This window comes from Molossus molossus, unplaced genomic scaffold (genome assembly GCF_014108415.1).
Source record: "Molossus molossus isolate mMolMol1 unplaced genomic scaffold, mMolMol1.p scaffold_m16_p_19, whole genome shotgun sequence".
In the NCBI taxonomy this organism is placed as follows: Eukaryota; Metazoa; Chordata; class Mammalia; order Chiroptera; family Molossidae; genus Molossus; species Molossus molossus.
In genome coordinates this window covers 48,404,111-48,430,909 of record NW_023425354.1, presented here as the reverse complement: position 1 = coordinate 48,430,909, position 26,799 = coordinate 48,404,111, and the positions used below count along the sequence as shown (strand labels likewise).

Sequence of the window (26,799 nt, the reverse complement as noted above, 5' to 3'; positions counted from 1 at the left end):
AGGTCAGCATTACAGATCCAAGGAATTAGAACAGGAATCAAAGGGTCCAGGAGTCAGTCACTACACCAGATGATTAGATGGTTAAAGAGCTTTGGAATTTAATATTTTATTTTCAAAATAAGAGGATTTGGGAGGAAGGGTTGAAGGTCAAAGGGAAGTTTCGGGAGGCAGGGTCAGAGGGTGGGATGGTGGTAGTTTCTGCCTTGTGGAGTGAATGAGAGGTGAGGAATGTGATCTGAGGGACTAGGGATAAGGATTTTTGTGGATGCTACATAGGCCAAGGCCCCAGAGAGGGGGCAGTATGGAAGGCATGTGGGTCAGTGAAGAAGTTCTGACCTTTGGAGGGGATGTGGCACAGTCTCATGGAGTTCTGGGAAGAAAGCCCCTCTCTTAAGCACTAATATGAATGCTATTAGACATGGATGAGGATTGGCTGCAAAAACCCTACAGGCTAAAAGCCGGGGCGGTGGGGGCGGCAGGTGGGTCAGGAGTGGGGTTAGAGGTTAGAGGTCAGAGGGGGGTGGTTCAGAGGGTAAAAGGGTCAGAGGGATGGGAAGATTTTGAGGGGTGCGGGGTGAAGACTTACGCAGCGTTGTGGGCCCTCCCCCGCGCGGGGCCGCCGCGGCCCTTACCCTTGTGCAGTACGGCGTTGGCCGGCTTGTTCCCCGCCAGCGACTCCTTGGAGAGGTGCTGGTGGCTCTCAGCCAGGCACTCGGCCTCGGCGAAGCGGGCGTGGAGGGCCATGGCGGGGTGCGCCGGCTCCTGCGATAGGTTCAGGTAGGCCGCCCGCCGAAGCTGCTCCTCAATCACCAGCGCCTGCTCCAGGAGCTGAGGGCATGGAGAGAGGGGGGTTAGTGCAGGGATCTACCAGCAGTGGGTGAGTGGATGGCAAACCAGATCCAACGCTGGAGACACACTGCTCTCACTGCTGACCCAGGGCACCCCCAGCTCCACACCAATACCAACCCTAGCATCAACCCAGATCCAGACTACAGTCCCAAACACAAGGCTACGCTCTGGTCTTGGCCTCAAACATCAACACCACGCTCAAGGTGTTAACCTTCCCTACAGTCCAACCAGATCTGAGCCCACCTCTGGCCCAAGCTCTCTTCAACACTGTTCCTTTCATCCCTCATCCCCACCTTGAATCTCCGGGCCAGAAACTTATTTTTCATCTCCAGAAAGTTCCCCTTATTGGCTTCAGTTTTAAATGGCTCATTGATAATGGCAAACTGGGCATCATTCTGGATGTCTTGCCACCGTGCATAGCCATGACTGCCGATGAAGGAAGGGGACCATCAAGGAATTTAACAGGAATGAGCTGGGTCATGAACACTTCTTTCTTTTGGCTTGATCTCCCCAAAGTGTGGCACTATGCCTCCTTCCCTGGGTGTGGATTCTTCTTCTCTGTAAGTCCCCTCTCTCCAGGCTGTGAGAATCTATTTTTTTTTGGTATTTGTATCAAAGGATACAGAACAATCCCAGCCAGAAGCCAATAGTCATGTCTTCGGTGCCAGATCTCATTGAGTTTCCCCGAGGAAATAGCTGCCCGTTCCTCATTCTGCCACAGTGTATGAAGCTCTGAAAAGAGAACAGAATATAGATGAGGCAACAGGAATTTTCAAACCACATCCAGCCCAACAAACAGGTAGACATGAGGGAACTGAATGATACTAAGGGCTCTTTATGAGGAACAGATCAAGGTTAGAGTACGGTTAGGAATAAAAGTAGTTACAAACAAGATTCAAGTTAGAATTAAGAATAAAGGTAGGATTAAAGACAATTTTAGAGTTTGGAGTACACTTAAGGACTGAGGGCAAGGAGCAGAGAGAGCATGCACCATTATTTCACTGGCAGTTACTTGGAATTAAAGGTAGCAGGAGGCCTCAGGCAAAACGAGAAACCCCATGGGGATGAGCAAATCCCATTGAAAAGTAGGTGGCAATAAGAGACGCCCCCCCACCTGTAAAGCCACCATCTGCAATATTGAACATGAACCGTGGCTTCTCAGCCTTCTCCTCGCGTCGCCCATTGGATCGTGGCTCGTCTCGAGGAGGCCCAGATCGAAGCTCCCGGCCCCCTTTAACATCTTCTGCTAGGGCAGATGGGGCATAGCTCACACCTCAGGAGTCTCCTTCCAGGTCCCAAGACTACTCCCTGTATTGTGCTAGAACTTGGAATACCTACCCACCCAGGTGACAGGCATTTTGTTCCCCAGACTCCACCTCCCCTGATTCCCTTAGGTTCCCAGGTGTCCAGTCCTTCCACCCATTACCTCTCTTGCCCAAATCCCCTGTTTCCCCCTCCGGCCTCTCCCTGTGTTCCTGTCCATCCAACGGCTTCTCCTCCCCCCTCTCTCCTGGCGTTGACTCTGTGGCTGTAGGAGGGGGTAAGAGACAGAAAGGGAGGATGTCACCTTCATTCCCTGACCCCCGGAGAGGTCTAAGCCCATCATCAAATTCTAAGACCATCAACCCCAAGTCCATGCACCCACCTGACTTCTCTCTGTCACCCCGATACCCAGGTTCAGGCTCCATCTCTCCAGGTACCCCTGGCTCCTCATCCTCTAGAGGAATCTTCCTTGACTCTAGCCGCTCTCCAAGTGATAGGGCTGGGCTGGGGGCATCAGCCTGGAAGACAATGAGTTGGCATGAAATGGAGGGCTCCCAGACACCTGGCCTCCAAGACCCCCTACTCCCTCTCCTCAGGGGAGCTAGGAAGCCACACACCTACCTCTGTCTCCATCTTCTCCCCAGTTTTGCTATTCTTCTCTGGCTTCTCTTCCTGGTTTTCAGCTTCATCCTTCTCAAGTGGTGTCCTTATGCCATCTCCTTTCTCACTTGGAACTGGAGTAGCTACAGGGGGAAGGCAGAGTGAAGGTGGAAACCCCCCCACCTTGACTCCAACCTCTGTCTGGCCCCATTGGATACTGGCCTCATCTCCATCTCTCCCATCATGCTGACCCAATTACCAGGTTTGGAGGTGCATGGACTGTTTGTAGCAGAAGCCTCAGGGGTGGGGGGAGATGTTTTGGTCGGAGAAGAGGCTCTGGAGGAGCGCTTAGAATCAGCACTGGGGTCAGGCATCAGCTCAGGCATCGACCAGCGCCCGTTGATGTGCTCAAACTCTTGTACCTGAGGGAAGAAGGGGAGTTGTAGACACAGTGATCTGCTTCAAGCAATGGGCACACAGGAAGCTCCAGTCCCCTGTTTCATCTTGAACCAGCCTGAGCCTAGAACTCAGGGACACAAGGCAGAGGAATAACAGGGCCCAGGCAGCCAGCTTGATTCTTTTGGTGAGGGGAAGACTGATACCTTCTTCTTGACGAGAGACATGACTCCAATGCGGGTCAACACTTGCTGGCGACTCAGGCCCTCTCGAGGGACCCCGTCAGCAAATGTTTCAGAGCCATCTGCCCCGGGCTCACAGAGATGGCGCATGAACAAAGACACATAGGCCCTAAGGAACATGGGGATGGAAGGTGGGTTAAAAGAGCCTTAAGAGGGGCACAGGGATTACAGAGCCACCTAAATCATAAACTTCCTGGGTGCCTCCAGGGGTCCTCCTCTGAGCCTCTCCAAATCTTAAAACCCATCTGCCCCTCCCTTTGTTCTTCCATTGTCTCCTTGGCTTTGGTACTTTGTTCCTAGGCCCCATCAGTTAGCTTTTCATCCTTTCCACCAGCTCCCCTGCCTGGTTATCATGGCCAAATAATGTGAGGCAAGGACAGTATAGGTAAGGTTCCTTTCTTAACCACCTCTCCCATGGGGAAGGAAGCCTGGCCTCTCTACTCTAAGCTCGTCTGAGGGAAGGTGGGTCAGGCTAAGCCCACCCCCCAGGAAACCGAGCCAGGAACTGTTGTATGGCAGGGAGCATGATGATCAGTTGAGTAAGATCACATCATATGGTGGCCAAGAGGAAGAAAGTAACACCCAAAGCTCTTACCCTTTCCTCCAACTCTGTCCCGTATCACCCACACTCACTTGAACTCCTTCTCAGTCTTGCCCCTTAGGTCTCGCACCAGCCACTGAGTGGTGAAGGCATCCTGCGGTGGCATCCCCCAGCGCATCACAGCATTGAGGAAAGCCTTCCGCTGACGGGTGTTGAATCCCAACACCTAAGGGAAGAGGCAGGAGTGGGGGATGATGTCCAGGCATCTAATTTCTTGGTCCTTTCTCCCCTCAATGACTCAATTTCCAACCCCCAGCCTTCATTCTCTCCTTAGGGAACTCTTGGGGTCCTGGACCCAACTCTCACCTCAATGTTGCCCCCAACTCGAGCCAGCAGTGGAGGTAGTGGCTTATCCTTTTCATTCCGGAGCTGCCTCTTTGATTGTCGACGCCCTAGGCAGGGGTGACCCCAGTTAGTAGATCCACCACTTCTTCCACCCCTCAGTCCTTCCCAACACCCCACTCCCACAAGATACAGAACTCAGGGAAGGTCTGTGTCATGTCTGAGGCACTTCTAATTTTCTTCCAAGTACTTTCAGAACTACTAACTCAGTAGGTCTAAAAGAATCAAGTCACATTGAAAAATTAGTAGTAAATATATGATGCAAGCAAGGTTATTGTTTTTTCCTCATCCAAGGACATCTTTCCACTGCTTTTTAGATACAGTGGGAGGGAGGGATAGAGGAAGGGAAGGGGAGAGACAGAGAGAAAACATTGATATGAGAGACACACATCGAGTGGTTGTCTCCCTCATGCATGACCCCGGCCAGGGCTGAGGATCAAACCTGCAACCCAGGTATGTGCCTTGACCAGGAATCAAACCTGTGACCCTGTGGCCCGGGCACAAGCAAGAATACTGATGAGAACATAAATGATGTAACCTTTCTTGATCTTTTATTTAGGTATCTAAGCCTCTGTGGTTATATCCCAATTTCAACAGTGGTGAAATTAGGGATATTTCTTCCTTTCTGCTTATCTGTAATCTTTACTTTTTCTACCAAAAAAGGCATTTATTTACGTAAAAAACAGTGGGCTTAAAGGACAATAGGAAGTGAGATGGGAAGAAATGTGGTAGAAAGTCAGGAAAACAGATGCCACCTTCAGGACGCTCATCAAAGTCTTCATCCTCCTCCTCTGATCCCACTGAATATTCTGACTGGTTATCTGCAAGGGGAAAGGGCTCAGTGATCAGTGATGGATCCTTGGACAAGCCCTTTCTGGACTGCCTGGAGGCCATATATCCTGAACCATGTCCACTCACCACCACACCTTATCTCTGAGTACCTCCTGAATCCTGTGTAACCCACTCTAAACAAGAACTGCTGGGTATCCACATGAGCCCTCCACAACCAAGTAGTTTAGATCGCCTAAGTCCACCTGGTCTCTGGGTAACTCCTACCAATCCTTCCTAATCTCTTTTTCCTTTAGGAAGGAAGGCCCTGACCTCTAGGCCTCTCTCTTTTCAACTAAATGCCCCCAGCCTCCAGGCCTCTCAGCACTCTACTTCTCAGTACCTGCATGGGAGAAGGGGGCAGTCCTCACCTTGGTCCTCTTGAGCAGCATCATTGTAGTTAACTTGCTTTCGAACCCGTTTGCCCTTGCCGAGATTCCGGGCTAGGTCTTCCTGTTGTTGCTCATAGTGATGCCTCAGTAGCTTTTCCCAATAGTCAGGATCCACATTCTCCTCCTGCTTGATGATTTCTCGTTCAATCTCCTCAATCTGAACAGTAGCAGAATGAATGCTGGAGGCCTTCCTCTTCACCCATTTCACCTCCAGCCGCTTAGATCTCAACTTTGCGTAACTTTTCTGGACAATGCACATTTTCCTTTTCTTTATCTCTTACCTTCAATATACTTCTCATTTCCCTTTCCTAACCCTCTCCCCTAGTGTCCTCTGTGTCCCTCCTACTCTGGCTCAGAAGATACCCTTCCATGTGTATCATTGCTTTCTGTGCCTAAGTCTTTCTCCAAAGTCCAATTTGACACATTTAGACCAAGAAGTTGTTTGTAGTCCACTACTGTGGACTATGGCAAAAGACCAGATTTTAAAAAAAACAAAAAAACAAGAGAAAAGGGATCCTCTTACTTCAAGGTCTAGTAAAGAAAAATGCCCTTCAGAGTTGGCCCAGAATAGACAATGTGTATCTAGCCCCAGCCTCTCACCTTGTCTTCCTCCCTCACCACATACTGGGCCACCTTGAAGGAACTTAGATACTCATTCATGTTCTGCACATCAGTGTCCTCGGTTGCATCCTGGTTCCGGTCCAACAGCCGAGCAATGGCCTCATTGTCATAGTGAATCACACTGCTATCTTCCTCCTTGTTCTCCCCTGGTGGAGATGGGGAACAAAGGGGTACTCTTGAGTTCCAACCAGAACCTCAAACAGAACTTTAAAAAGATCAAAGGAAAGTGTTCTACTTTGCTTTCCTTCCACAGGAGCTCTGGAGAAGGGCCTTTCCCTGGAAGTCAAGGTAGTGATTTATTGTTTTCAACCCTACATGTAAGCAAAGAAGCCAACCTTCCTCCACAGACTGAACAGAGTAGTTTTTCTTCAAGGGTTTCAGAAGAGAAGTGCTCACAGAGAGTTTTCAGGCAACTGCAAAAGAGCTGCTCACCCTCATTTTCATCCTTAAATAGTTCTTCAGTGCCAAATTTGAGGATGTCATCCAGCTCCTGCTTGGACATGGAGCCTGCCTTGGAGCCCAGCCCAGGCCGCACTACCAAATGTGTCAGCATCATCTTTCTCTTGGCCACTTGTGTGATTCGCTCTTCCACTGATGCACGAGTCACAAACCGGTAAATCATTACTTTGTTGGCCTGGCCGATCCGATGAGCACGGCTAAAGGCCTGCAGGGGTGGAAGAAAGGGAGGATGGGCCAGGGGAGTGGCAGGGGAGATGCCACCCTCATGCTCAAGAAAGAAGGCTGGCAAGGAAGGGTTTTCTATCTGCCACGTCCCCAAAAGGTTTATTTCCAACCCCAGAACGTAACACCCTCCTCCGTAAACCCATGTCTCCTTGCTAAATGGTACAAGAGCTCCAGGAGGCAAGTTCCCACCTGGATGTCATTATGAGGGTTCCAGTCAGAATCGAAGATGATGACAGTGTCTGCAGTGGCCAGATTGATGCCTAAGCCCCCAGCTCGGGTGGACAGGAGAAAGCAGAATTGTTGGGCACCAGGAGCTAGAAGGTGTGAATTAGAAGATAAGGCTTTTCTTAAAGCCAGCAATTCAGTCTACCTGCTCCTAGATGTTCCCTGATTACAAACAATCATATCCCCAACTCAAAAGCCCAAGAGGCTAATATCCTCCTAGGCCAGTGCCTAGCCCAGGGTCCTAGGCACAGATTTCTTAGGCCTCCTACACACAGTAGGACCAAAGTATCTCACCCCCTTACCATTGAATCTATCGATGGCCTCCTGCCTCAAGGCACCAGTGATGCCACCATCGATGCGCTCATACTTGTAGCCTTCATAGTCTAAGAAGTCCTCTAGCAAGTCTAACATTTTGGTCATCTAGAGCAAAAGAAAAAAAATGAGTCCAGAATGAGGACGTAGTGGGGTATGCTCTGGCTGTTCTGACTATCCCTTTACTCTCCCTCAACCTCAATCCTTATACTTGTACCCCTACACTCCTATGCTCCCCTGATGCTGCTTCCTCCACATCCCCTTCGTTCCACATTCTTGTCATAATTTCCTAATTTCAGATTATTTCTCCTAAGGCAGAGGTTCTTCTCTGAGATCCAAGAAAAGGTTTCAAAGAAATCTATGAAACTCCTAAATATCTGTACACAATTGTGTAATTGTGCAGCTTTTCTGGAGAGTGGAGCCATAAGATTTCATAAGATTTCCAAAAGGTCTGTTTCTCTTCCCTTCTCCATAAGGTTAAGAAATAATTACCAGTCCCCAGAGACCTCCTTGAAGAGGCAGATAAGCTTCACCTTCCCCTGCTTCTCTCCATCTGGTTTAATAGAAGCTGGACTCCAACTTCCAAAGAATAGGGATCAGAGTCCAAGAGCAACTTAGCTATACCAGAAACTCTTAAGGGTGTAATCAGCTGACCTCCCATACCATGGCAGGCACAGGAACAGGTAAGGGATTAGAATGAGCTACAGGGCTGGATCACCTGTGAGAAGATGAGTACTCTGTGTCCTTGTTCCTTTAGCTTCCGCAGCATCTTCTGCAGCAGCATGAGCTTCCCAGATGCCTTAATCAGTGCCCCACCCTCATAAGCCCCACTGGGAAGTTTTGGGGACTCCTGAAAAAAAGGGAGAGAGGAGGAGAGGGTAAGGAAACATGCCCCTATATTCTGACTGTGCCTAGGAAAGCTATAAGCCTAAATCCAACCTCCACACCTTTTAAATTCTTACTCCTCTCAGAAATCCAGTCCCTGGCCTCCCAGCCCAGCTTCAGTCCTATGCTCAACTCCTCCCACTGTTAGAAAGTCAGGCATTTACTAATCAGTTCCCAGCTCTTGTATCTACCATAGCAGCCACAGGAAAGAGGTATGGATGGTTGCAGCACTTCTTAAGATCCATCATGATGTTAAGCAACGACACTTGGTTCCCACCGCCTCGTGAATTCAAGGCCTCAAAATTTCGAGTCAGGATATACTTGTAGTATTTCCTAAAGACCAGGATGGGGTATAAAAGAGATATAATAAAGGAAGTGATTATGATGTTGCACTTGATCACCAACTTTTGGAAAGCAGCCAACAAATCCCCAATCCCTAGTCCAGGTAACCCGCCTTGCATCTCACTTCTGCATGGGACTCAGTTCCACTCTAACGATGAGCTCTGTCTTGGCTGGCATGTTCTTAAAGACATCAGCCTTGAGCCTCCGCAGCATATGCGGTCCCAGCAAATCATGCAGTTTTTTAATCTGGTCTTCTTTGGATATGTCTGCAAACTCCTCCAGAAAGCCCTCCAGGTTGCTAGTAGCCAGGAGGAGAAAAGAAAATAAACAACTGTGAGGTTCTTTGCCTCTGACCTCAGGCTCTATTCTTCACTTCAGAGGAATCCTCCACCAACTTGTCTTAGCCTCTCCACCTCTCATTTCTGCAGACTGCTCTAATGGAGCTACTTACTTAAATCTTTCTGGGGTGAGGAAGTTCAGCAGATGGAAAAGCTCCTCCAGATTATTTTGCAATGGAGTCCCTGTTAGCAGTAACTTATGATCTATCTTGTAGCCATTGAGGACCCTGAAAAACTAGAAAACAGGGCAAGGAAAGACAGGAGAAAGGGCCCATCAGATGCAAGTAGCTGGCCCACCGTATCAACATTTTCCTGCCTCCAGCTTCCATTTCTTTCAGGATCAGAGGCCCCAAATCTCTAGTCTTCACCCTCTTCCAATCTGGACTTCTCCCCAGAGGGCCCAGGCATCTTGCCTTCTGGATTGCAGAAAAGTCCCTGGAACTTAGTATTTGAGGACTAAGGCAAGAAGGAGCCCACAGCCTCAAGTTTCTGAGATCTGAGTTCCTCACTCACCTTGGACTGGTTGTTTTTGAGCCGATGGGCCTCATCCACCACGAGGCAGGCCCAGCGGATGGAGCCAAGTGCTGCCTGATCAATGGTGATCAGCTCATACGATGTCAGGAGAACATGGAACTTCACTTGTGCCTCCCTCTGCCAATACAATATTGTCCATTCAGCTGCCACCCAACACTCAAGCACCTAGACTTCCACCTCCATTCTTTACCAAGACACCCTGTCCTGATCATGACTCCCAAAGGGAGTCAGTTATCCTGTTCTCCAACTTTGACTCCATGCAGATTTACTAAACATGGCCCCCAAACTTTCACCACATGTCCAGTATGGACAAATTCATGTATACCTCCGGGAGTACCTATTACATCTCCAGGCTTGGAATGCAGAGGGGCGAGGGTGGGTAAAGGAGGAAGAAAGCTAAGTGAGGAATAAAGGAAGTGAAATCTTGGTTTGAGCAAAGAAATGACAGCTTTGAGGGTCTTAGAGGATATGAGGCAGAGAAGCTTACCTTCATCTTAAAAGCTTTCTTGCCACCTTTGATGGCATTGTCTTCAAATGAAAACTCATTTTCACGAATGATGGCCCGACTGTCCTTGTCACCCGTATATGTCACCACATAGAATTTGGGTGCCCACATCTGGAACTCCCTCTCCCAGTTAATGATGGTAGAGAGTGGGGCACTCACCAGGAAGGGACCCTTTGTGTGGCCCTGGGAGTAGAGGGTAGAGGAAATCATTAGTCTAGATTGTATACCCCAGTCCTCTGCCTGCCATACCCATGCCCCCATCCTCTGCCCTCATCCTTCACTCCCACATTCCCCAGTCCAGGCTAGGCTTCAGCCTCGCTATCCCCATCAGAGTCCCTAGAATCCAGCACCTCCTTATAGAGTGAGTAGAGGAAGACGATGGTTTGTATGGTCTTGCCCAGCCCCATCTCATCAGCCAGAATGGTGTCAGTGCCCTGGGCCCAAGAGAAGCGTAGCCAATTCAACCCTTCCAGCTGATACATGTGCAGTGTGCCTCCAGTGGCTGTGATAAACCGTGGCTGAGTCTCATATTTCACTGTAGGCTGTAGAGTCAAGAAGTCAAAAAGCTCAAGGGAACTGTCAGCTGTTCTGGTTTTGGTCTCCTCCCTCCTCCTCCCTGGCATTGATACCAAGTTGGGTTACAATTCCCTCTACGATAGCCTGAGCTCATGGAAGTTCTAGTTTTTAGTCCCTCCCCCTCATTCCTTAAAACAACACCCAGCAACACTGTGGGGAAGGAAATTGGTGAAAGGGTCCTATGTGCTGCTGTTTCTAATGGCTCTCTCCTAGCCCCTACTAGGGTAAGACTGAATTCTGAAGGAAGAGCTACTATTCAAAGAGGTTGTTGAAACTCGGAAATTCTGTCAGTAGCCCCCTGGAAAACAGTCAATCACCATGGTTCCAGAAATGGGAGAAAGGCCAAGTGAGAGCACTTACATCGTTAGTAGGAGAATTGGGAGGCCCATCGCCCTGCAGATCCTTCTTTTTCTTCTTATACTTTCGGGGCTGGGCGGGGTCCTCCCCCATAATTAATTCTCTGGGAAAAGAGTGGGTCTTGAGTGAGGCCTGGTCCTTGGAACCCCTCTCTCTTCTGAACCCATTCCAGCTCTATCTCCCACTTCCCATAACCTACATTTTCTCCCATTTCCTTTCTCCCAAGCTTTTCACCCTCACCCTTGGATTTTACCTCTACAGGTAACCTTCCTTACTCCCGACAATCCTCTTTTCCATTATTCAGGCTAAAACTTACTCCTGCCTCTTCACCAATCCCACCCCAAATAACCTAGGCCAGGTTCCCAATGTCCTAAATTCTAGAATGGGTCTGCCCCTACTGTACCTCATTTTATGCTAAAGGTTTAGCTTTCATGCCCCTATCCTCAGGCTCCCTCTAACACATGACATGGCTCCCTCACCGGTGTCTCCAGTAGCTTTGCTTATGGTCTTCATATTCAGGGATATTCATTTCATCTTCCTCCCATGTGGACTGGTCATATGGCAAGTCCCTCCATTTTACTAGATAGTGGTAATTCCCCTTTTTATCCATACTGTGGAACAGGAGGAGAAAAATAATATGGATCACAAGTAGCAAAAAGTCATAATAAACACAATTATCAGCAAACATGCATAATTTGTCACCTAATCCCTTCTTGGCCACTAGAAGGGGGTTCAGAATAGCTGAAATGCTACCTTAATGTTTTCAGGATAGCTTCCTAAAAATCATGGCTTCAACATCATTTGTTCATTCAATTAGTATTTACAAAGCATCTATTATATGCCAGGCACTATTGATTCAGGAGTGAACAGAATAGACAAATGACCCTATTCTCATGGAGCTCACATTCTACTGGAGAAGGCAACAATAAAATAGGAAAATAAATATATACCGTAACATTAGGCAGTAATAAGTACTACAAAGAAAGAAATACTAGAAACACTGGTCTGAATGAATCATGTTTTTTTGTTTTGCTTTCATGCCCTGATACTCAGACTCACATGTCATTTCTGATGCTATTAGGGATTAAAGGAAATAATAGCAAAAATGTCAGGGCTATGATGGACTTTCCTCCTGTTTTCTCTCTTCCCTATAGAGGAAACAAGGCTAGAAGGGTTAGGGCTGCAGCAAGAGTTATTCAGATAGATTAATCATTTGGTTAACTAATAAATACTAACATGTAGCCATAACTTCAACAAGAAGAACAGCATACTCAAGGACCAAGGCCCTCCCATGGACCAAGAATTCACCTGTGGTTGATGATACGGTGAACGGTCATCCACTCTGGCTTGATGCCAAAACGATAGTACTTCTCCTCCATCTCAGCATAGTGTGGATCTTTCACCTTGCGCTTGTCACTCTTCCCATCATCCTCACCAGAGCCATAGTCCAGGGGTGGGGGCTCATCCATGTCATTCTTCCGTTGGTAGTTTCGGTACATTACCAAGTGGAAGATTTCCAGCTGATGGGGCACAAAGAAAGGGGGAAGGAGATAATTCCACCATCCACAGAGAATAAAGGGAAGCAGGAAGAAGCCACCAGGGGAAGGGGCATGGAAAAGGGAGCTATGAAAGAGGTGGGATGAGACACATAATACATTAAAGCCAAAGCAGGAGAATACAATTAAACAGACAGAACAGAGTCAGGATTTATGTGGGGATATAATAAGCAAAAAGAGGCAGGAAATAGGTTTATTAAGATTGAGAGTATAGGCAAAACATGGTTAAAGACAGATAAGGAAAGAGATGGAATTAAGGAAGACTATTTATCTAAGGGAATAAATCTATCAAAAACTGAAAGAAAGGACTAGAGACCAAGAGTACCACATATGCAAACTAAGGAAGTAGGTACATTATGAGGGCCTGAGGCCTGAAGTGAGGGAAAGCAAAGTCTGTATTGATGGAAGAACAGAAAACAGAAGGGTGAGAAAGAGTGAGAAAGGCAGCAAATGAGGTCATAGGACAGGGGGAAAGGAAAGGCCCTTGTACCTGAAGCTCCTTGGCCCAGGAGCAGTGCCAGTAGGATAGTCCTACCCACTTGACAAAGAACTCTCGCTCTGATCTGCCTTGAAGAGGACGAGGAGGTGGGGCATCTGGATTTCCATCTGCCTGTTGAGGGGCTGGCATTGACACGGGTGGTTCCCCCCACCGCCAATGCAGGATCTTTTGCACACGGCCTTTCAGCACAGGGCACTTCAGGGTGGACACACACAAGGAAGAAAGAAAAAGGTAGAAAGAGTCCATCATTAGAGTAGAAGGAGAGGGGTCTCACAAGGGAATCAAAAGCTAAGTGTTGGGGAGAGCAGGAAAAGAGCTTAACATTTGGGACCTGGAGATGGGGAAGGAGTTGGGGTTGATAGTCAACACTGAGAGATGGGTACACTCACTGTGCATCGAGGACACAGCCATTCACCGTTGGGGATGTCAGGCAGGGGTGGGTTTAGACAATGAATGTGGTAGGAGGAGATGCAAGCGTCACAGCACAAGAGCTCCCCACCATCCTTGCACACACGGCAGTATTCCATGTGATCGTCTTCTTCTTCCTTCTCCCCTTCTTCTTCTCCCTCCTCTTCATATTCTTCCTCCTCCTCCTTGGCCTCCCACTGTACTCCTTCCTTTTCCTGGGAGGCCAAGGACAGACACAGAGACAGAGAGAAGAAAGGAAATAGGAGTGATTGGAAGGTAAGAGGCAAAGACAGTATATCTAAATCCTAGAAGTACTTGGAAAATTGGTGGGAACAAAGAAACAGGACACCTCAGTTTCTAAAAATGTTGACTGGGCAGGGGGTGCAAAGGGGTGGGGAGAAAAAAAATCCTGGTCACTTAAACATCTATTTGTGAGAAGTCTAGGCATCTGGGCATAGAAAGAGGACAACTGAAACCAAGGAAGAAATAGATGGGTGGGTCCGAGGGCCATAAGATGCTGGCACCAGGTACTCACACAGTGGGGGCAGCTCCATTTGCCCTCGGGAGCCCGGTCAAGCTCAGGATCAAGGCAGACGAGGTGGTAGGCACGAGGGCAGGTGTCGCACAGAATAATTTCCCCACCCTGCTGGCACACCTCACAGTAATCCTGGTGATCCGTCTCGTAGCCATCAACCTCCTCCTCCCCGGCCACTGCAGGACAGCCCAGGACTGTCATATACCCCAGTGGAGGCAGAGGAACAGAGAGGAAGAAATGGATTGGGGGATGAAAGAGAGAGAAAGAGAGAGAGAGAGAAGGGTTGAATAAAGAAGTCAAAATTGAAAATAAGAAAGACAACAAAGGTATGAAAGGAAAGCAAATTGACAGGATCACACACAGCTAACACCCCTTACCCTTCTTCTTCTTCCTTCCTGGCCGGCCTCTCTTTAGTTTCTTGGTGCGGACAGGGCCATCAGGCCGTCCTGAGGCACTGTGGACACTGCCACTGTCCAGGTCTGACTCCTCGGCCTCTGGTTCGGGGCCCTCGTCACTCTGAAAAACATACTGCCCATAGCCCAATGGCTGTCAGAGTTTGACTTGATTCCACTCCCCTCCCCAGGCCTCTGGCTCCTGCTCTACCTTCCCTCATAGACCCTTGTGTCTGGACACCCCCAGCCCTTGATGCCCTGCCAAACCCAGATGTATAGTGAACAGGGAAGGGCTACTCACTGAGCCTTTCTTCCTCTTGCCACCCAGAAGCCCTAGTTTGATTTTGAGTGGGGCCATCTTCTTTCCACGAAGCTTCTTGCGTCCATCAGGCACTCGGGGGCTCTTACTCCGTCTCTTATGGCCTGGACCTAAATGAGGAGTGGCAATGAGGGAGAAAAGGCAGAGATCATGACATCCTGGGATGGAGGTCACAGAGGCCTTGGGACTCCTCTCTGTGGGTGGGTTACGGTTTTACTGAGACCCCTTCCTGGAAAACATTTCCCTGCAACAATCAGGACTGAGAAGACAAGAGTTCTACATTATAATTTGAGAACATGCAGTTTGGAGGGTAGGGTGACAGTTGTTCAAAGAGGGTTTCTCACCTTTGCCCTCTTTGGTTTTGGCTCTTCGGATGGGTGGGGGCTGGATATCAGCAGCAGGTGGGAGTGGAAGGGCAGGGGATCCAGAAGGTGGTATGGGGGTGGCCGATGAGACAGCAGCTGACACCTGCTCAGCTACAGCTGCGGCTGCTGCAGCCGCTGCTGCTGCCACAGCTGCTGCCGACCCCTTGAAGGGGTTATTGGCACTGAACTCTCTCCACTTGGCCCCAAGGATGGTCATCATCTTAGACATTGGGATCTTAGGATTCTTCTTAGCAATTAGGGGCCTGTAAATATAGAAGCAGAAGACTCAGACCCTTCACAGATTTTTCTGGGGATACTGCCATTTCCTTTTATCAATTAAGTCTATCTAAAAGCTAGGATTCCTGAGTGATGAAAGTATGTCCTTTAAGAATAATGTTGCCGCCCTGGCCATTTTGGCTTAGCGGTTAGAGTGTTGGCCTGCAGTCCAGAGAGACCCGGGTTTAGTTCCTGCTAAGGGCATGTGCCTCGGTTGCAGTTTGTCCCCGGTCCTGGTTGGGTCGTGAGGGTGGTGGCCAGTCGATGTGCCCCTTTCACGTCGATGTTTCTCTCTCTCTCTCTTCCTCTCCCTCCCTCCCACTCTATCTGAACACAAAAAAAAATTTTTTAATGTCCTCAGGTGAGGATTGAAAAAAAGAATAATGTTGCCCTGGCCGGTGTGCTCAGTGGTTAGAACTTTGGCCCACAGATCAAAGGATCATGGGTTTGATTCCTGGTCAAGGGCATGTACCTGGGTTGCAGGTTCAATCCCTAGCCCTGGCTGGAGTGCATGCAGACGGCTAATAAATGTGTTTCTCACATTGATGTTTCTCTCTCTCTCTCCCCTGCCTTCTTCCCTTCCACTCTCTCTAAAAGTCAATGAAAAAAATATCCTCGGGTAAGGATTAAGAAAAAATGACACTAAATAACATCAATTTGAAAATAAGTAAAAAGTTTAAAAAAGGGAAAAAAATGGTTAAAAAACAGAAAAGGGCCCTGGTTGGTTTGGTTCAGTGGTTAGAGCGTCGGCCTGCGGTCCTGAGAGACCCAGGTTCGGTTCCCGCTAGGGGCGCGTACCTCGGTTGCAGTTTGTCCCCGGCCCTGGTCGGTTGTGTGGGTGGCAGCCACTCGATGTGTTCCTTTCACATCGATGTTTCTCTCTCTCTCTTTCTGTTCCTCTCTCTTCCTCCCACTCTACCTGAACAAAAAATGGAAAAATGTCCTCGGGTGAGGATAAAAAAAAACAAAAAACAGAAAAAGTATTTCAGAAAAGAAATAGAAAAAGCAAAATAAAATTTAAATGCACAGAAGATAAAAAGGATAAGGCAAAAATGACATCAATAAAAATGCTTTACTTTTGTTTGTTTTTGTTTTTTTATCCTCACCCGAGGACATTTTTCCATTTTTTATTCAGATAGAGCAGGAGGGAGAGAGAGGAAGAGAAAGAGAAACATCGACATGAAAGGGACACATCGAGTGGCTGCCACCTGCATGACCCTACCAGGGCCGGGGACAAACTGTAACCTAAGTACATGCCCTTAGCAGGAACCAAACCCGGATTTCTCTGGACCGCAGGCCGACACTGTAACCGCTGAGCCAAACCAGCCAGGGCAAAAATGCTTTACTTTTGAATACTACTTTACAGTTCATAAAATACTTTCACATACATCTTATTTCATCCTCACAATAATACTGAGTTGCTATAATTCTCTGCATTTTCTTTTTTTTTAATCCTCACCCGAGGACATTTTTCGATATTTTGTTCAGATAGAGTGGGAGGGAGAGAGAGAGAGAGAAACATCGACGTGAAAGGGACACATCAAGTGTTGCCACCCACACGACCCAACCAGGGCCGGGGAAAAACTGCAACTGAGGTACGTGCCCTTAGCGGGAACCGAACTGTGCCCTTAGCGGGAACCGAACCTGGGTCTCTCCGAACTGCAGGCCAACGCTCTAACCACTGAGCCAAACTGGCCACGGCTGATTCTCTGCATTTTCTAACAAGTTCCATGAGCCCTGATGAAGGATCCCATCAGGCGGAGTCTGATGGGCCATGCTATTATGCTTTGCAGTGGGGTGTTAGGCTCTTGTGGAGTCAAAGGTGACTATGGTGAGACAATAGTACTAATGATAGCTACCAGGTACTGAACACTCCCTAGGAACCAGGCAATGACTATACTGGGCTTTCCATTCATTACCCCATTAAATTCCCATAAGACCCCTATGAGGTACATACTACGATATCCCTATTTTACAGATGTGAAACCGAAGATTAAAGAAGAACTTGCCCAAGATGATACCAGGATCTGAACCTCAGGTCCTGAGCATTTAACTGCTATGTTAAAGTGCCTGCTCCCTAAAAGGTATCCCTGCTGTTCTCTACTTTCCTTGGGAGCCATGAAAGGTCAGGTGCTGCTACTAGCAATGCATCCTCCATTATTACCTGGGCCTAAAGTAGGGACAGAGAACTTGATAACTGAGCAAAGAAAATTGAGGAATGCTGATGCTATCTCTCAGCTGCAGTCTAGAAAGAAGTCATGCAGGAGAAACTGGAACTCTTGGAGCAAGAAGGATTATCAGTCCTATGTTTTGTCACTAGAGCGTTTCTAACCTAGTGCTGGAATTATGACAACCTCTACCCAGACCCCAAAGGGTTCCTGACTGGGGTCCTTAGAACCTTAAAAGTCTAGGAATTCCCCAAAATTACATATAGAAGTTTGTGTGTATGTGCTGTGAATTTCTCTGGAGATCAGTTTCTTAGGTTTCATCAGATTCCAGAGGGGCCAAAGCCTCTCCAAAATAAAAAGCATCTGTTCACGAGGACTCTCCAGTCCCACCGCACCTCATGAACTGGCTAAAGGCTTTGTAGTTGGTAAGTGTGTGGTAATCCTCCTCAGAGAACACATGCTCCACATCCTCCAGGCCCCACGTCAGAAGTAGAGTTGCTGATGACTTCTGTTCTACCTGCAGGGAGAGATCAGGCTTTAGTGAGGTGAGTGCTTCTCTGGGCCCTGTACTAAGACCCCAACATGGCTCCTCTACCTACCTACCAGTTTCCCTAGACTTTCTGCTCCATGTTCTGTTCTCCAACCCAATACTCACCCTCCCACTTAGCAACCAGCCCCTCTTAGGGTTCTTCCTCCTCACGCCTATTTTTAATACTGATTTCTCCACCTTACTCCCTAATTCTACTCACCTTTTGCCCTCCATCTCCCTCCCCTTTTTTCCTCCGCTTTGTCTTCTTCTCCTTTTTTTCTCGGTGCTTTCGTCTCCGCTTCCGACCTGGTCCAGTTCCATATTCACTGCCTCCACTCTCTGACTTCTCCCGGTACTCATCTCGCTCAGAGCCAAATTCCTCTTCACTGTCCTAAGGGAGAGAAATAAAAATAACATTTCTTCAGCCTACCATGTGCCAGGAACTGTTCTTACTACATAACACATATTATCTCTTATAATCTTCACAACAGTCCTATGAGATAACAACTAATCTATTTTTATCCATGATTTTCTTTTTGCAGATGAAGAAACTGAGGCACAGAAAGATAAATAAATTGCCAAGGAAGACAGGGAACTGCTGGGCTCCAAATTCATGCAGTCCACCTCCAGAGCCTGTGCTTTCAACTGCTTCTCTCTGCTGCTGAGGCAAATCACATAGAAAACTGGGCTCTTCATTAGGTTGTGGTGAGTGATATTTGGGTCCTAGATACATGAGGTACAGGCCAGCAAGAGGTAAGTGACAGGAAGTCAGAACCAGAAACCATTTAGGTCCATTTAGAGACAGGAGTCTTTAAACACTTACAAGCTTCTTGCGTTTTCGGGGCTTTCCTGGCTTGTTCTCCTTCTGCTTCTTGGGTCCTCGTTTTCTCTTCTTCACACCCAATGCTGAAGGCAGCAGCCGAATGTCATCCTTATCTATAGAGCAGAGAACACCAGAAAACCTAAGCTTCTAGGTTCCCAGTCTATGCAGCCCCTCAACCTCACTCCTTCCTTACTCCCTCGGTTCCTACTTCCCACTCTCTAGGAACTCTGGTATTAACTCCTCCAAATCCTGACGCCCTTCACTGGATACTGAGTCTTTCAAATACTCTGTGATGCTCTGGTTCTGAATGGGAGGTCAAGGGTCAGAAGGGAAGAGCAGCCAAACCACTCCCTTCTCTCCTCTCTTACTAACAAGGGACCAGGCTCTAGGTCATGGGCTCTGACTGTGGCAGATCCTTTCAGTCGCCGCCAGGGTTCCTCCTGCCTTCCCAAACTTCACTTAGCCAGCTGGCATCCTGCCCAGGAACTGGGGAAGCCATGCCCAGCTGCTGGCCTGGCCTGACCCCAGCACTTGGAGTGGGGAGACACAAGCTGGCAGCTCCCTAAGCCAGATGCTGAGAAGGGAGAGCCAAAGGTGGACACCTGGGTCCTTACACCAACACTCTGGGGCCCTGACATCCTTTTTGTAATGAGGGAGGCCTCTATATTTCTGCAGATGATCACCCAGCCTCCTGTCACCCCAACACAGCCCAGAAGAAAAGAAATTATTGGCTGGTTACTTTCACTTCTGGTTCACAGGATCATGTCTGGTTCCTTCATCACACCCTAACCCTATAGAAGAAAGTCTCCACAATTACCTAAAAATTCTTCCTCCTTTCAAGTAGCCTAGAATCTGCCTTCACATCTATTTCTATATCCCTGCTCCCTTTGAGAACTTTGAGGCCCTATCCTTTGTCCCTTGGTCTCACCCTTCATTTCCAAATTTAGTTCCAAACATCCTGACCATTCATAAATAAGCAGTATGGTAGACTGAGACAAAGATACAGACACAGGCACACCCTGCATATGTATTCCCAAATGCATAAGCATATACTCATACTCATGAGCACAAATTGAGGACAGCCTATACCTGCTTTCAGCAGAGCTAGGTCCCTAACTGTCTCTCCAAACGTCTGTCAGAGAGACTGGGGTTGGTTCTTGATGTCCTCCCTGCCCCATTCTCCATGACCCCTTCCAGTTTATGGAGGCTTAGAGACAGAGAGTTATTCCATGCAGAGAAAGACACTGATGCCACACAGGCATGGAGCCCTGATTGGCTTCCCTCCCACAGCAAGCACTAGACTAACCAGCCAGACCTGTCTTGCTCAGGCAGAGGTGGCTATGCAGGAGGGGAAAGCCTGGGCTTGGCCCAGCCCCTTGCTCTAGAACACACAATCCTTCCTCCCACAACAGCCAAGGGAAAATTAGCCACAATTAACACTGGAGGTCTCAGTTTCCATTGCCTCAGAACCCCTTCAATGCTACTCATAACTCCTGCATCCTGTGTCCTCTCCTGCAGAAAGACACTCTAGGAATGGGGGCGGGGGGTGCCTGCAGAAAGCAGAATGAAAACTGTAATAGGAAATACGAAGTCAGTAAGACACCATGCCTCAGCAGCCAGCTCTCTCTAACCCCAGGGACTTAGATTAATATGAACATGGAAACAGGGCTGCCGAGAGAGTGACAAGAGCAGGCCAACTGGCTAAGGATCAGGGAAACTGCCTGGGTCACCACCAGCTTGGGGTGGGGCACAAGCTCTGGGATCTGAAGCCAGTTAAATCCAATCCCCACCCCAGCAGGTTTCCGAACTTGGGAAGACGACGGTGGTGGGCAGAGGCTAAGGAAAGGAAAGGGAGGGCAATAAGGGAAATCTAAATCCCAACCTCTGTCTCACCAGCCACTCAATGCTGGCCTGGAGCCCAGGCTCTCCCACATCCCCAGCTCAGACCGCGGGAGAAGGAGGAGGGCAGGCGAGGAGCTAAGGGCGGAGCCTGGCAGCCAGAGAAAGCAGGAGGAGTCTCCCAGCAAGCCTCGCCTCTCACCCGCCCTCCCCTCTCTTCTTCTAATCTCACCATCAATCTCTCACACATATATTTATTTTTTTCTCAAATTCCCCTCCCTCCCCCACAACGAACCACCATAATAGGTCTGCTGCACATGCGTATTGCATGGAGGGGGTGGGTTTGTATCTTCAGACCTTTGCAAAGAAACTACCAGAATTTTCCGCACCACCCACAATCATTCCCCACCCCCACCCCCACCCCCAAGGCATCACATCTATATATTATGTTATATTATTTCTCTAGACTTGCCAGAAGGGGGAGGGAGAAGAAATGAGTTTTGGGCTTCCTGCTCCCTTCCCCCATCAATACGAGTGCTATTATTTTAAACGTTTAACAATGTAAGGAGACTGGAGATGGGGGAAGGGATAAAATTGGTCTTGGTAAGAATGTAAAACAAAATGGTGAGAATCAAAGCAGTCAGAATGAAAAATAATAGAAACCTCTAATATGCACAAATTCATATTTTAGAAAAGATGAAGGAAGGCAGCCTGAGCAAATTTCCTTAAAGAAGGGTTATAATGAGCAGACTAAAAATATTTTCCCAAAGTTTTACCCAGAAGGTCATCTAAGGGGGTGTATCTGGGTCACTCATTTGACTTGGAGGCCTGAAAGGGAGATAAAATTGCCTTGAGAAACACAGGAGGTGGGTTTTCATTTCAAATAAAGAATTTAAAAAACATTTGAAATTTCTTCTGGTCTATTCAGAAAGCAAAGAGAAAAAGGGGAGGGAGTATTGACACAAAGACCCATCTCAACCTCAGATTCTTTCATGCTCCTTTCTCACATACCTAAACGTGGGATCAAAAACACCCAAATACCACATTCCAAGTTCGAAATGCAAATAGGTGACAGCTGCCAATCCCTTAACATAACCCGACATCCTTTCTTTCCCTCTTTTTAGCCCTTCGGGCTGTTTTCCTGGCACCCTCCCTCCCCACCATTCTTTATTTCGTTTCCCTCCTGCAAATCAATGGGCTCACAGGGATAACTTTCTAAAAACTTTTCCCTTTTTTAGAGAAGCCTGGGGGTAGTGCAGGGGGCTTTATCCTATTTCCATCAGACATGCATCCTCCTGCCCTCCTAATAAAGAACCCCACACTTCCTCAAAGAACGTTTGCGACATAAGCCACACAGATCAATATGACAGTTTTACAAAGAACATGACGTTTTGAAGTTTGGTGCATTTGTGCTGCATGGTACCCAGAGGCTTGGGGGTATGGATATCCCTTTCCATTACCCAAGCAGAGAGGGTGAACACACTAAAGCTGCTCACCTACCCTGAAGACTAGAAATAATTCCACTAGGATGGTCTGAGTGGGGCCATTACTGGGCCCCCGGTGCAAGGCGGCGGTCTCTCCTCCACAACTGGAGAAACTGCCCAGAGAGTGCTGGTGACTTGTCATCATCGGGGGAAGGGTGTTGAGTGATGGTCAAGCAGCAGAACAGCTGGGTGGGCAGTTCAGCCCCCCAACGTGGTCAGGGTGTGGGTGGTTTCAGCGAGAGTGACAGTGAATGGCAGCCACGTGAGAGTCACAGCTAAGCAGCTGGGCCACCTCAGACTGACAGGGTCACGGGGGGGGGGGGGGGGATGCCACTTGACACAATGAGCCCAGAGCAAAGGAGAGATAAAGGAGGTGGAATTGGGGGCATCTGGTTTCCCAGACCCTCGCCTCTCGCTCCCCTATTCTAAGTGCCTGCTCTCCCTATGACGAGCTGTGGGGAACCGGGGTAAGAGCAAGCGATTCCAGGAAGTGGTCGGCGTGGAGTGTGGCCACCACCTGCCCCTAGTCCTCAGCCGCCCACAAACATTCACACGACCCCTCCCCCACCGCACGCCCAGAGTTGGCGGGCACTGAAGTCCCCGAGGTGGGAGTCCGATGGACACCGCCCCCCCGCGCCTCCTTCCCGACTCCTGAGGGGTGAGGGTTAAAGTCGCGGTCCGCTCCACACGCAGAAAACCCACTGTACCTCAGTCCAACCTCACCCGGGTCGGAGCCCGAGGGGTGCCCGCGCGGCCGCCCCTCCCCCACGCGCCCCTCCCCCACGACGCCGTCCGGCCGCCAGGGTCTCCGTGGTCCCTCGCTCGGCCAGGGAGGGGGCCCTGGCTTCGCCTCGGCCGTTTCCTGCCTACCCCCTCCCCGCCGAGGATAAAAAAAATATATCTCCTCCTCCTCCTCCCCTGAAAGCTGCGACCGAGTGGCCCGGTCCGCGCGCGCAGCTCGCGCCCAGCGCTCTCCAGCCCGGGCGGCAGCGGCGGCGGCGGCGGTGGTGGCGGCGGCGGCGGCGGGGGAGGGGTGCGGCGGGGGAGGGGAGGAGGCCTGGCCCCGCGGCGGCGGCCCGGACCGCTGGGACCGCCGCGGGGCGACGGGCCCGAGACGGCGTTCCGCACCCCGGATTCGCCTTGGTTCGGCCCCGCGGTGGGTGCCTCGCCCCCACCCGGCCCCGCGCGCCGGCAGCTCCCACTCGGGCTGGGGTGGGGGTGAGTCAGGGCGGCCGCTTACCTGGTGGCGGGGGCGGCGGCGGGGGCGGCGGCGGCGGCGGGAAGAGGTGGCAGTCGGGGGGGCTGTGGCGGTCGCGGTCGCGGCTCCGGTCGTGGCCCGGCCCGCGCCCGAGTATTCCCTCGTCGTCGTCCTCATAGTCATCGTCGGCCGCCTCCACCTCCTCCTCCTCTTCGTCGCCCTCATCTTCCTCCTCTTCTTCCTCCTCCGACACCACCATCTCCTCCTCCTCCTCCTCCTCGTCCCTCAGAGGGGAAGCCATCCTGTGGCTCTGGCCCCCCCACCACCCCCCCACCCACCGCCCGCCCGCCTCCCCCACCGCTACCACCACCACCTCCTCCTCCTCCTCCTCCTCCTCCTCCTCCTCCTCGGCGGCGGCGTCCTCCTCCTCACAGCCTCCCCCAGCCCCCCAAACCCCCGGGCCACCCCCCTCCAAAACCCCCACCCTCGGGGCCGCTGTCTGAGGAGGGGGGCCAAACCACCCCTAAAATTTTTCTTGGAATAAATTGAGGAGAGACTTTTTTTCTTTCTCTCCTTCCAAGAGAACAAGAAAGGGGAGATTAAAATATATATATATATATATATATATGTGTGTGTGTGTGTGTATGTGTATATGTATATATATATATATATATATAAAAGTTTTTGACTTCTCTCTACCCCCCTCTCCGTTACTTTAAATATATTTAAATTCTGAGGGGGGCGCTCAGAAATATTTCTCAGAGCTGAGGCACTAAGATGGCCGCCTTGAAATTATTTTTAAAACAACCCCCCCTCCAGCACCGCCACCCCCTCCATGAAGAAAGGGAGAGGGGGGAAAATCCCCTTTTAAAACAAAATGGCTGGCTTATTATTTCATTTTTCACCCCCTACCCCATTCTCCTCCCTGTTACACCCCTATCTCCAAGCCTCTACCCAGAAACCCACAAATTTCTCCCTTTTTTCATAACTGATTAGTGCACAGATTAATAGAGATATTTTCCTTGTGTACTGAGTGTGTGTGAGTGTGTGCGTGGGGGGGGCATGAAGGATTTCTGCATAAAACAAAAATGGCTGCTGTGACTAACTCCCCCTTATAAAAAATATTTGAGGGGGGGCATTAATCAGTACTCATGCTCAGTCTGACATCAGCATAAATTGTTAAAGGTTAACTAGTTAGATACTAGTCCAACTACATTTAATTTTTTCTTTTCTTTACTAGTCTCTTCCTCCCCACCTCCCTTCTCTAAAGAAAAGCGCTTTTTTTTTTTTCTGAATACTTCAGAAGGGAGTGGTTTGATGTGAAGGGTTTTTTTTCCCCTTCAGGCATTGAAAAGGAAAAAGATGAAATATATGTTTATATATAACTCTGTTTCTGCATACCTCATTGAAGTCAAAACGCATTTAATTGTGTATGTATCTTTTAAGTGAGAAGTGATACTGAATTTTTTTTTTCTTTAAAAAAGTGGTAGACACCCTAGTGACTTTGGGGGAAAGATATGAATAGATACAATGATTGAGTTTTTTCCAAAGGAGTCCATGTTTGATTCTCCCCTTTGCTCAGCCTTTTCAGTGATTAATAATTGTATATTTTATCTTCACTCTGCTCCTTTACCTTGTCCTTCCCTTCCCCAATTGCTTGAATATAAAATTCATCTGACTTTGAAAATTAATTGAGGGGTAAATAGAACAGATTTTTAGAATAAAGGGGAAAGAGTCAACTCTGAAGATTGTGAAATGATTTTCTTTTTTCTCCTATTTCAGTACATTTCCCTTTCTCCATGATCTCCAACACTGATAAAGTGGAAGAAACTGAGGTACCATGAAAGAGAAAAGTAACTGGAACTGAGAAAAAGAAAGAGGTAGGAGATTACACTCACATTTTCATCTGACTCTGACCTTGATTTTCAACTGCACCCAGTGTTTATCTTAAAAGTGGTACCAGGAATCAAGTGGAAGATTGAAAAGGAGTCAAAAAGTAGCTTTCTCATCCAGAGACTTGATCAGAAAAGTTGTAAAATAAAATTTGCCAGTTGAGCAATGCTAGCCAAGAAAGGGCGAATTGCTCAGTTCTACCTTTTTTTGTTCTTGCCACCCTTCTCTTATGCTAGTTTCCTCTTATTCTTTTTATCTCATTTTGCCCCTTTCCTTGCTTCCTATCCTATATTTGTGGAATCATTTCTCTTCTGGGTTATTTCCCTACCTCTATACTTTATTGAGCATTGATTTCCATCTTTTTCTTAACCGGGCCTTTGAAATTCTCTTGCCTCTGCTCCCATATCATTCTTGTATGAGTCTAACTCCTGTCCCTCTTCCATTTGATTGTATTCTGTCCTCTTGCTCAGTCTCTCTTCCTCCTTGTCCCAGATCTGGGTATTCCTTTTTTTTTCTGTATATGGGCTTCTCTGTATGTGTCTTTATTTTTCACTGAGACTTTACATTTCACTAATTTCTTTGACTCTCAGGCTGTATCACCTTTAAGTAACTATTCATGCCTGTCTTCTTTCTGTTTACTTCTGTCTTCCAGGATCTTACTGCATGTGTCTGTTCCTCATGTGTGCCTGACTCCCCCTCTTTCTGGCCCCTCTGTGTGTGTCTGGGAAGAGTGTCCTCATGTGTCTATTGACAGCCCTACACATTATGTGCACCACAGTCTCTCTGCCCTCTCCCTCTGTGCTGAGTGTTTCTGCCTGCCTGCCACATGTGCCATGAGCTGCAGGTGTGGGTGACTAAAGGTGGCTCTGTGCATCCCTGTACAAACATCATTCTCGTAAGTGTGCTTTGCACATAGATCTGTTAATTTGCCTGATTCTTCCTCTTGTCCATCTCCCCTTCTGCCTGCCTCCTTCTCCTGTTCTCTTCTCTCCCTACTGACTTCTTGATTTTCTTCTTCTATCCTTGTTTCCGCCTGTCTCTCTACCTGCTTACTCCTATTATGGTGTCTGTCTGCCTGCCTGCCGGTCTGCTCCTCCCTGACTGGCTGCCAGCCTCTTTCTCTCCCTGGTTGTCTGTCTGCTTCTCTGGCTGGTTGCCCACCACTCTCTCTCTAGCCATCTGTCTCCCCGACTGCCTGTCTCTATCACTTTTTTAGCCTTCGTTTGTCTACCTTCCAGGCCTTGCCATGGTTCCCTGTCTTGGTTTGTCTCTTATCTTACCCTTCTACTTGTTCCTCCTCTTATTTACGCCTGTTAAGTTCATAATTTTTTCTTGCCTCCCTTTATGTCTGTTTCCTTGCCTGTCTACCCTACTTGCTTGCTGCTATGCCACTGTTTAATGCTTTATCTTTTTAGTCTATCTGCTTATCAGCTTTTTCTCCCTTGGCTTCCTGTATCTCAACATCCCATCATTGGTGATAGGCTCTCTACCCCAAACCTCTCAGTGAACCCCTTGTCCCAAAGTCTTATCTGCCTTCTTGCCATATTCCTTACCTTGCCTTCTCTCACTGCTTACCTTCATTTCATTTGTCTCTTTTTCTTTCTGTCTTTCTGGTTTCTCAGA

The 26,799-nt window shown here is 48.6% G+C and overlaps 1 protein-coding gene, 1 long non-coding RNA gene and 1 other non-coding gene across 4 annotated transcripts in view; 1 reads left to right on the top strand and 2 right to left on the bottom strand.

Moving 5' to 3' along the window:
- CHD3 (chromodomain helicase DNA binding protein 3) overlaps nucleotides 1–23,584 on the bottom strand; it is a 26,301-nt gene extending 2,717 nt beyond the window's left edge. The window contains exons 1-37 of one of the 2 annotated variants that reach the window (XM_036269915.1): nucleotides 23,326–23,584; nucleotides 18,763–18,875; nucleotides 18,160–18,330; nucleotides 17,806–17,927; nucleotides 14,946–15,229; nucleotides 14,584–14,711; nucleotides 14,268–14,418; nucleotides 13,891–14,084; nucleotides 13,337–13,570; nucleotides 12,939–13,142; nucleotides 12,201–12,412; nucleotides 11,372–11,503; nucleotides 10,896–10,995; nucleotides 10,310–10,501; nucleotides 9,942–10,142; nucleotides 9,434–9,571; nucleotides 9,034–9,155; nucleotides 8,707–8,880; nucleotides 8,432–8,573; nucleotides 8,074–8,205; nucleotides 7,346–7,463; nucleotides 7,008–7,132; nucleotides 6,567–6,798; nucleotides 6,114–6,280; nucleotides 5,493–5,670; nucleotides 5,049–5,114; nucleotides 4,258–4,343; nucleotides 3,984–4,117; nucleotides 3,315–3,459; nucleotides 2,972–3,134; nucleotides 2,734–2,855; nucleotides 2,495–2,630; nucleotides 2,276–2,377; nucleotides 1,964–2,092; nucleotides 1,473–1,581; nucleotides 1,143–1,275; nucleotides 633–828 (exon numbers count right to left, since the gene is read on the bottom strand). In XM_036269915.1, the coding sequence (XP_036125808.1) occupies nucleotides 633–828; nucleotides 1,143–1,275; nucleotides 1,473–1,581; nucleotides 1,964–2,092; nucleotides 2,276–2,377; nucleotides 2,495–2,630; nucleotides 2,734–2,855; nucleotides 2,972–3,134; nucleotides 3,315–3,459; nucleotides 3,984–4,117; nucleotides 4,258–4,343; nucleotides 5,049–5,114; nucleotides 5,493–5,670; nucleotides 6,114–6,280; nucleotides 6,567–6,798; nucleotides 7,008–7,132; nucleotides 7,346–7,463; nucleotides 8,074–8,205; nucleotides 8,432–8,573; nucleotides 8,707–8,880; nucleotides 9,034–9,155; nucleotides 9,434–9,571; nucleotides 9,942–10,142; nucleotides 10,310–10,501; nucleotides 10,896–10,995; nucleotides 11,372–11,503; nucleotides 12,201–12,412; nucleotides 12,939–13,142; nucleotides 13,337–13,570; nucleotides 13,891–14,084; nucleotides 14,268–14,418; nucleotides 14,584–14,711; nucleotides 14,946–15,229; nucleotides 17,806–17,927; nucleotides 18,160–18,330; nucleotides 18,763–18,875; nucleotides 23,326–23,584 (5,746 nt within the window). Of the gene's footprint in view, nucleotides 1–632; nucleotides 829–1,142; nucleotides 1,276–1,472; nucleotides 1,582–1,963; nucleotides 2,096–2,275; nucleotides 2,378–2,494; nucleotides 2,631–2,733; nucleotides 2,856–2,971; nucleotides 3,135–3,314; nucleotides 3,460–3,983; nucleotides 4,118–4,257; nucleotides 4,344–5,048; nucleotides 5,115–5,492; nucleotides 5,671–6,113; nucleotides 6,281–6,566; nucleotides 6,799–7,007; nucleotides 7,133–7,345; nucleotides 7,464–8,073; nucleotides 8,206–8,431; nucleotides 8,574–8,706; nucleotides 8,881–9,033; nucleotides 9,156–9,433; nucleotides 9,572–9,941; nucleotides 10,143–10,309; nucleotides 10,502–10,895; nucleotides 10,996–11,371; nucleotides 11,504–12,200; nucleotides 12,413–12,938; nucleotides 13,143–13,336; nucleotides 13,571–13,890; nucleotides 14,085–14,267; nucleotides 14,419–14,583; nucleotides 14,712–14,945; nucleotides 15,230–17,805; nucleotides 17,928–18,159; nucleotides 18,331–18,762; nucleotides 18,876–23,325 lie in introns of both variants that reach the window. The other variant, XM_036269916.1, reaches the window with a different exon arrangement.
- Nucleotides 3,712–3,851, bottom strand: LOC118635166. The gene has a single exon (XR_004960499.1).
- The window catches only part of LOC118635019, a 25,082-nt gene continuing 21,462 nt past the window's right edge, over nucleotides 23,180–26,799 (top strand). Inside the window, exons 1-2 of the long non-coding RNA XR_004960425.1 lie at nucleotides 23,180–23,241; nucleotides 25,066–25,163. This is a non-coding gene — a long non-coding RNA (uncharacterized LOC118635019). The remainder of the gene's footprint in view (nucleotides 23,242–25,065; nucleotides 25,164–26,799) is intronic.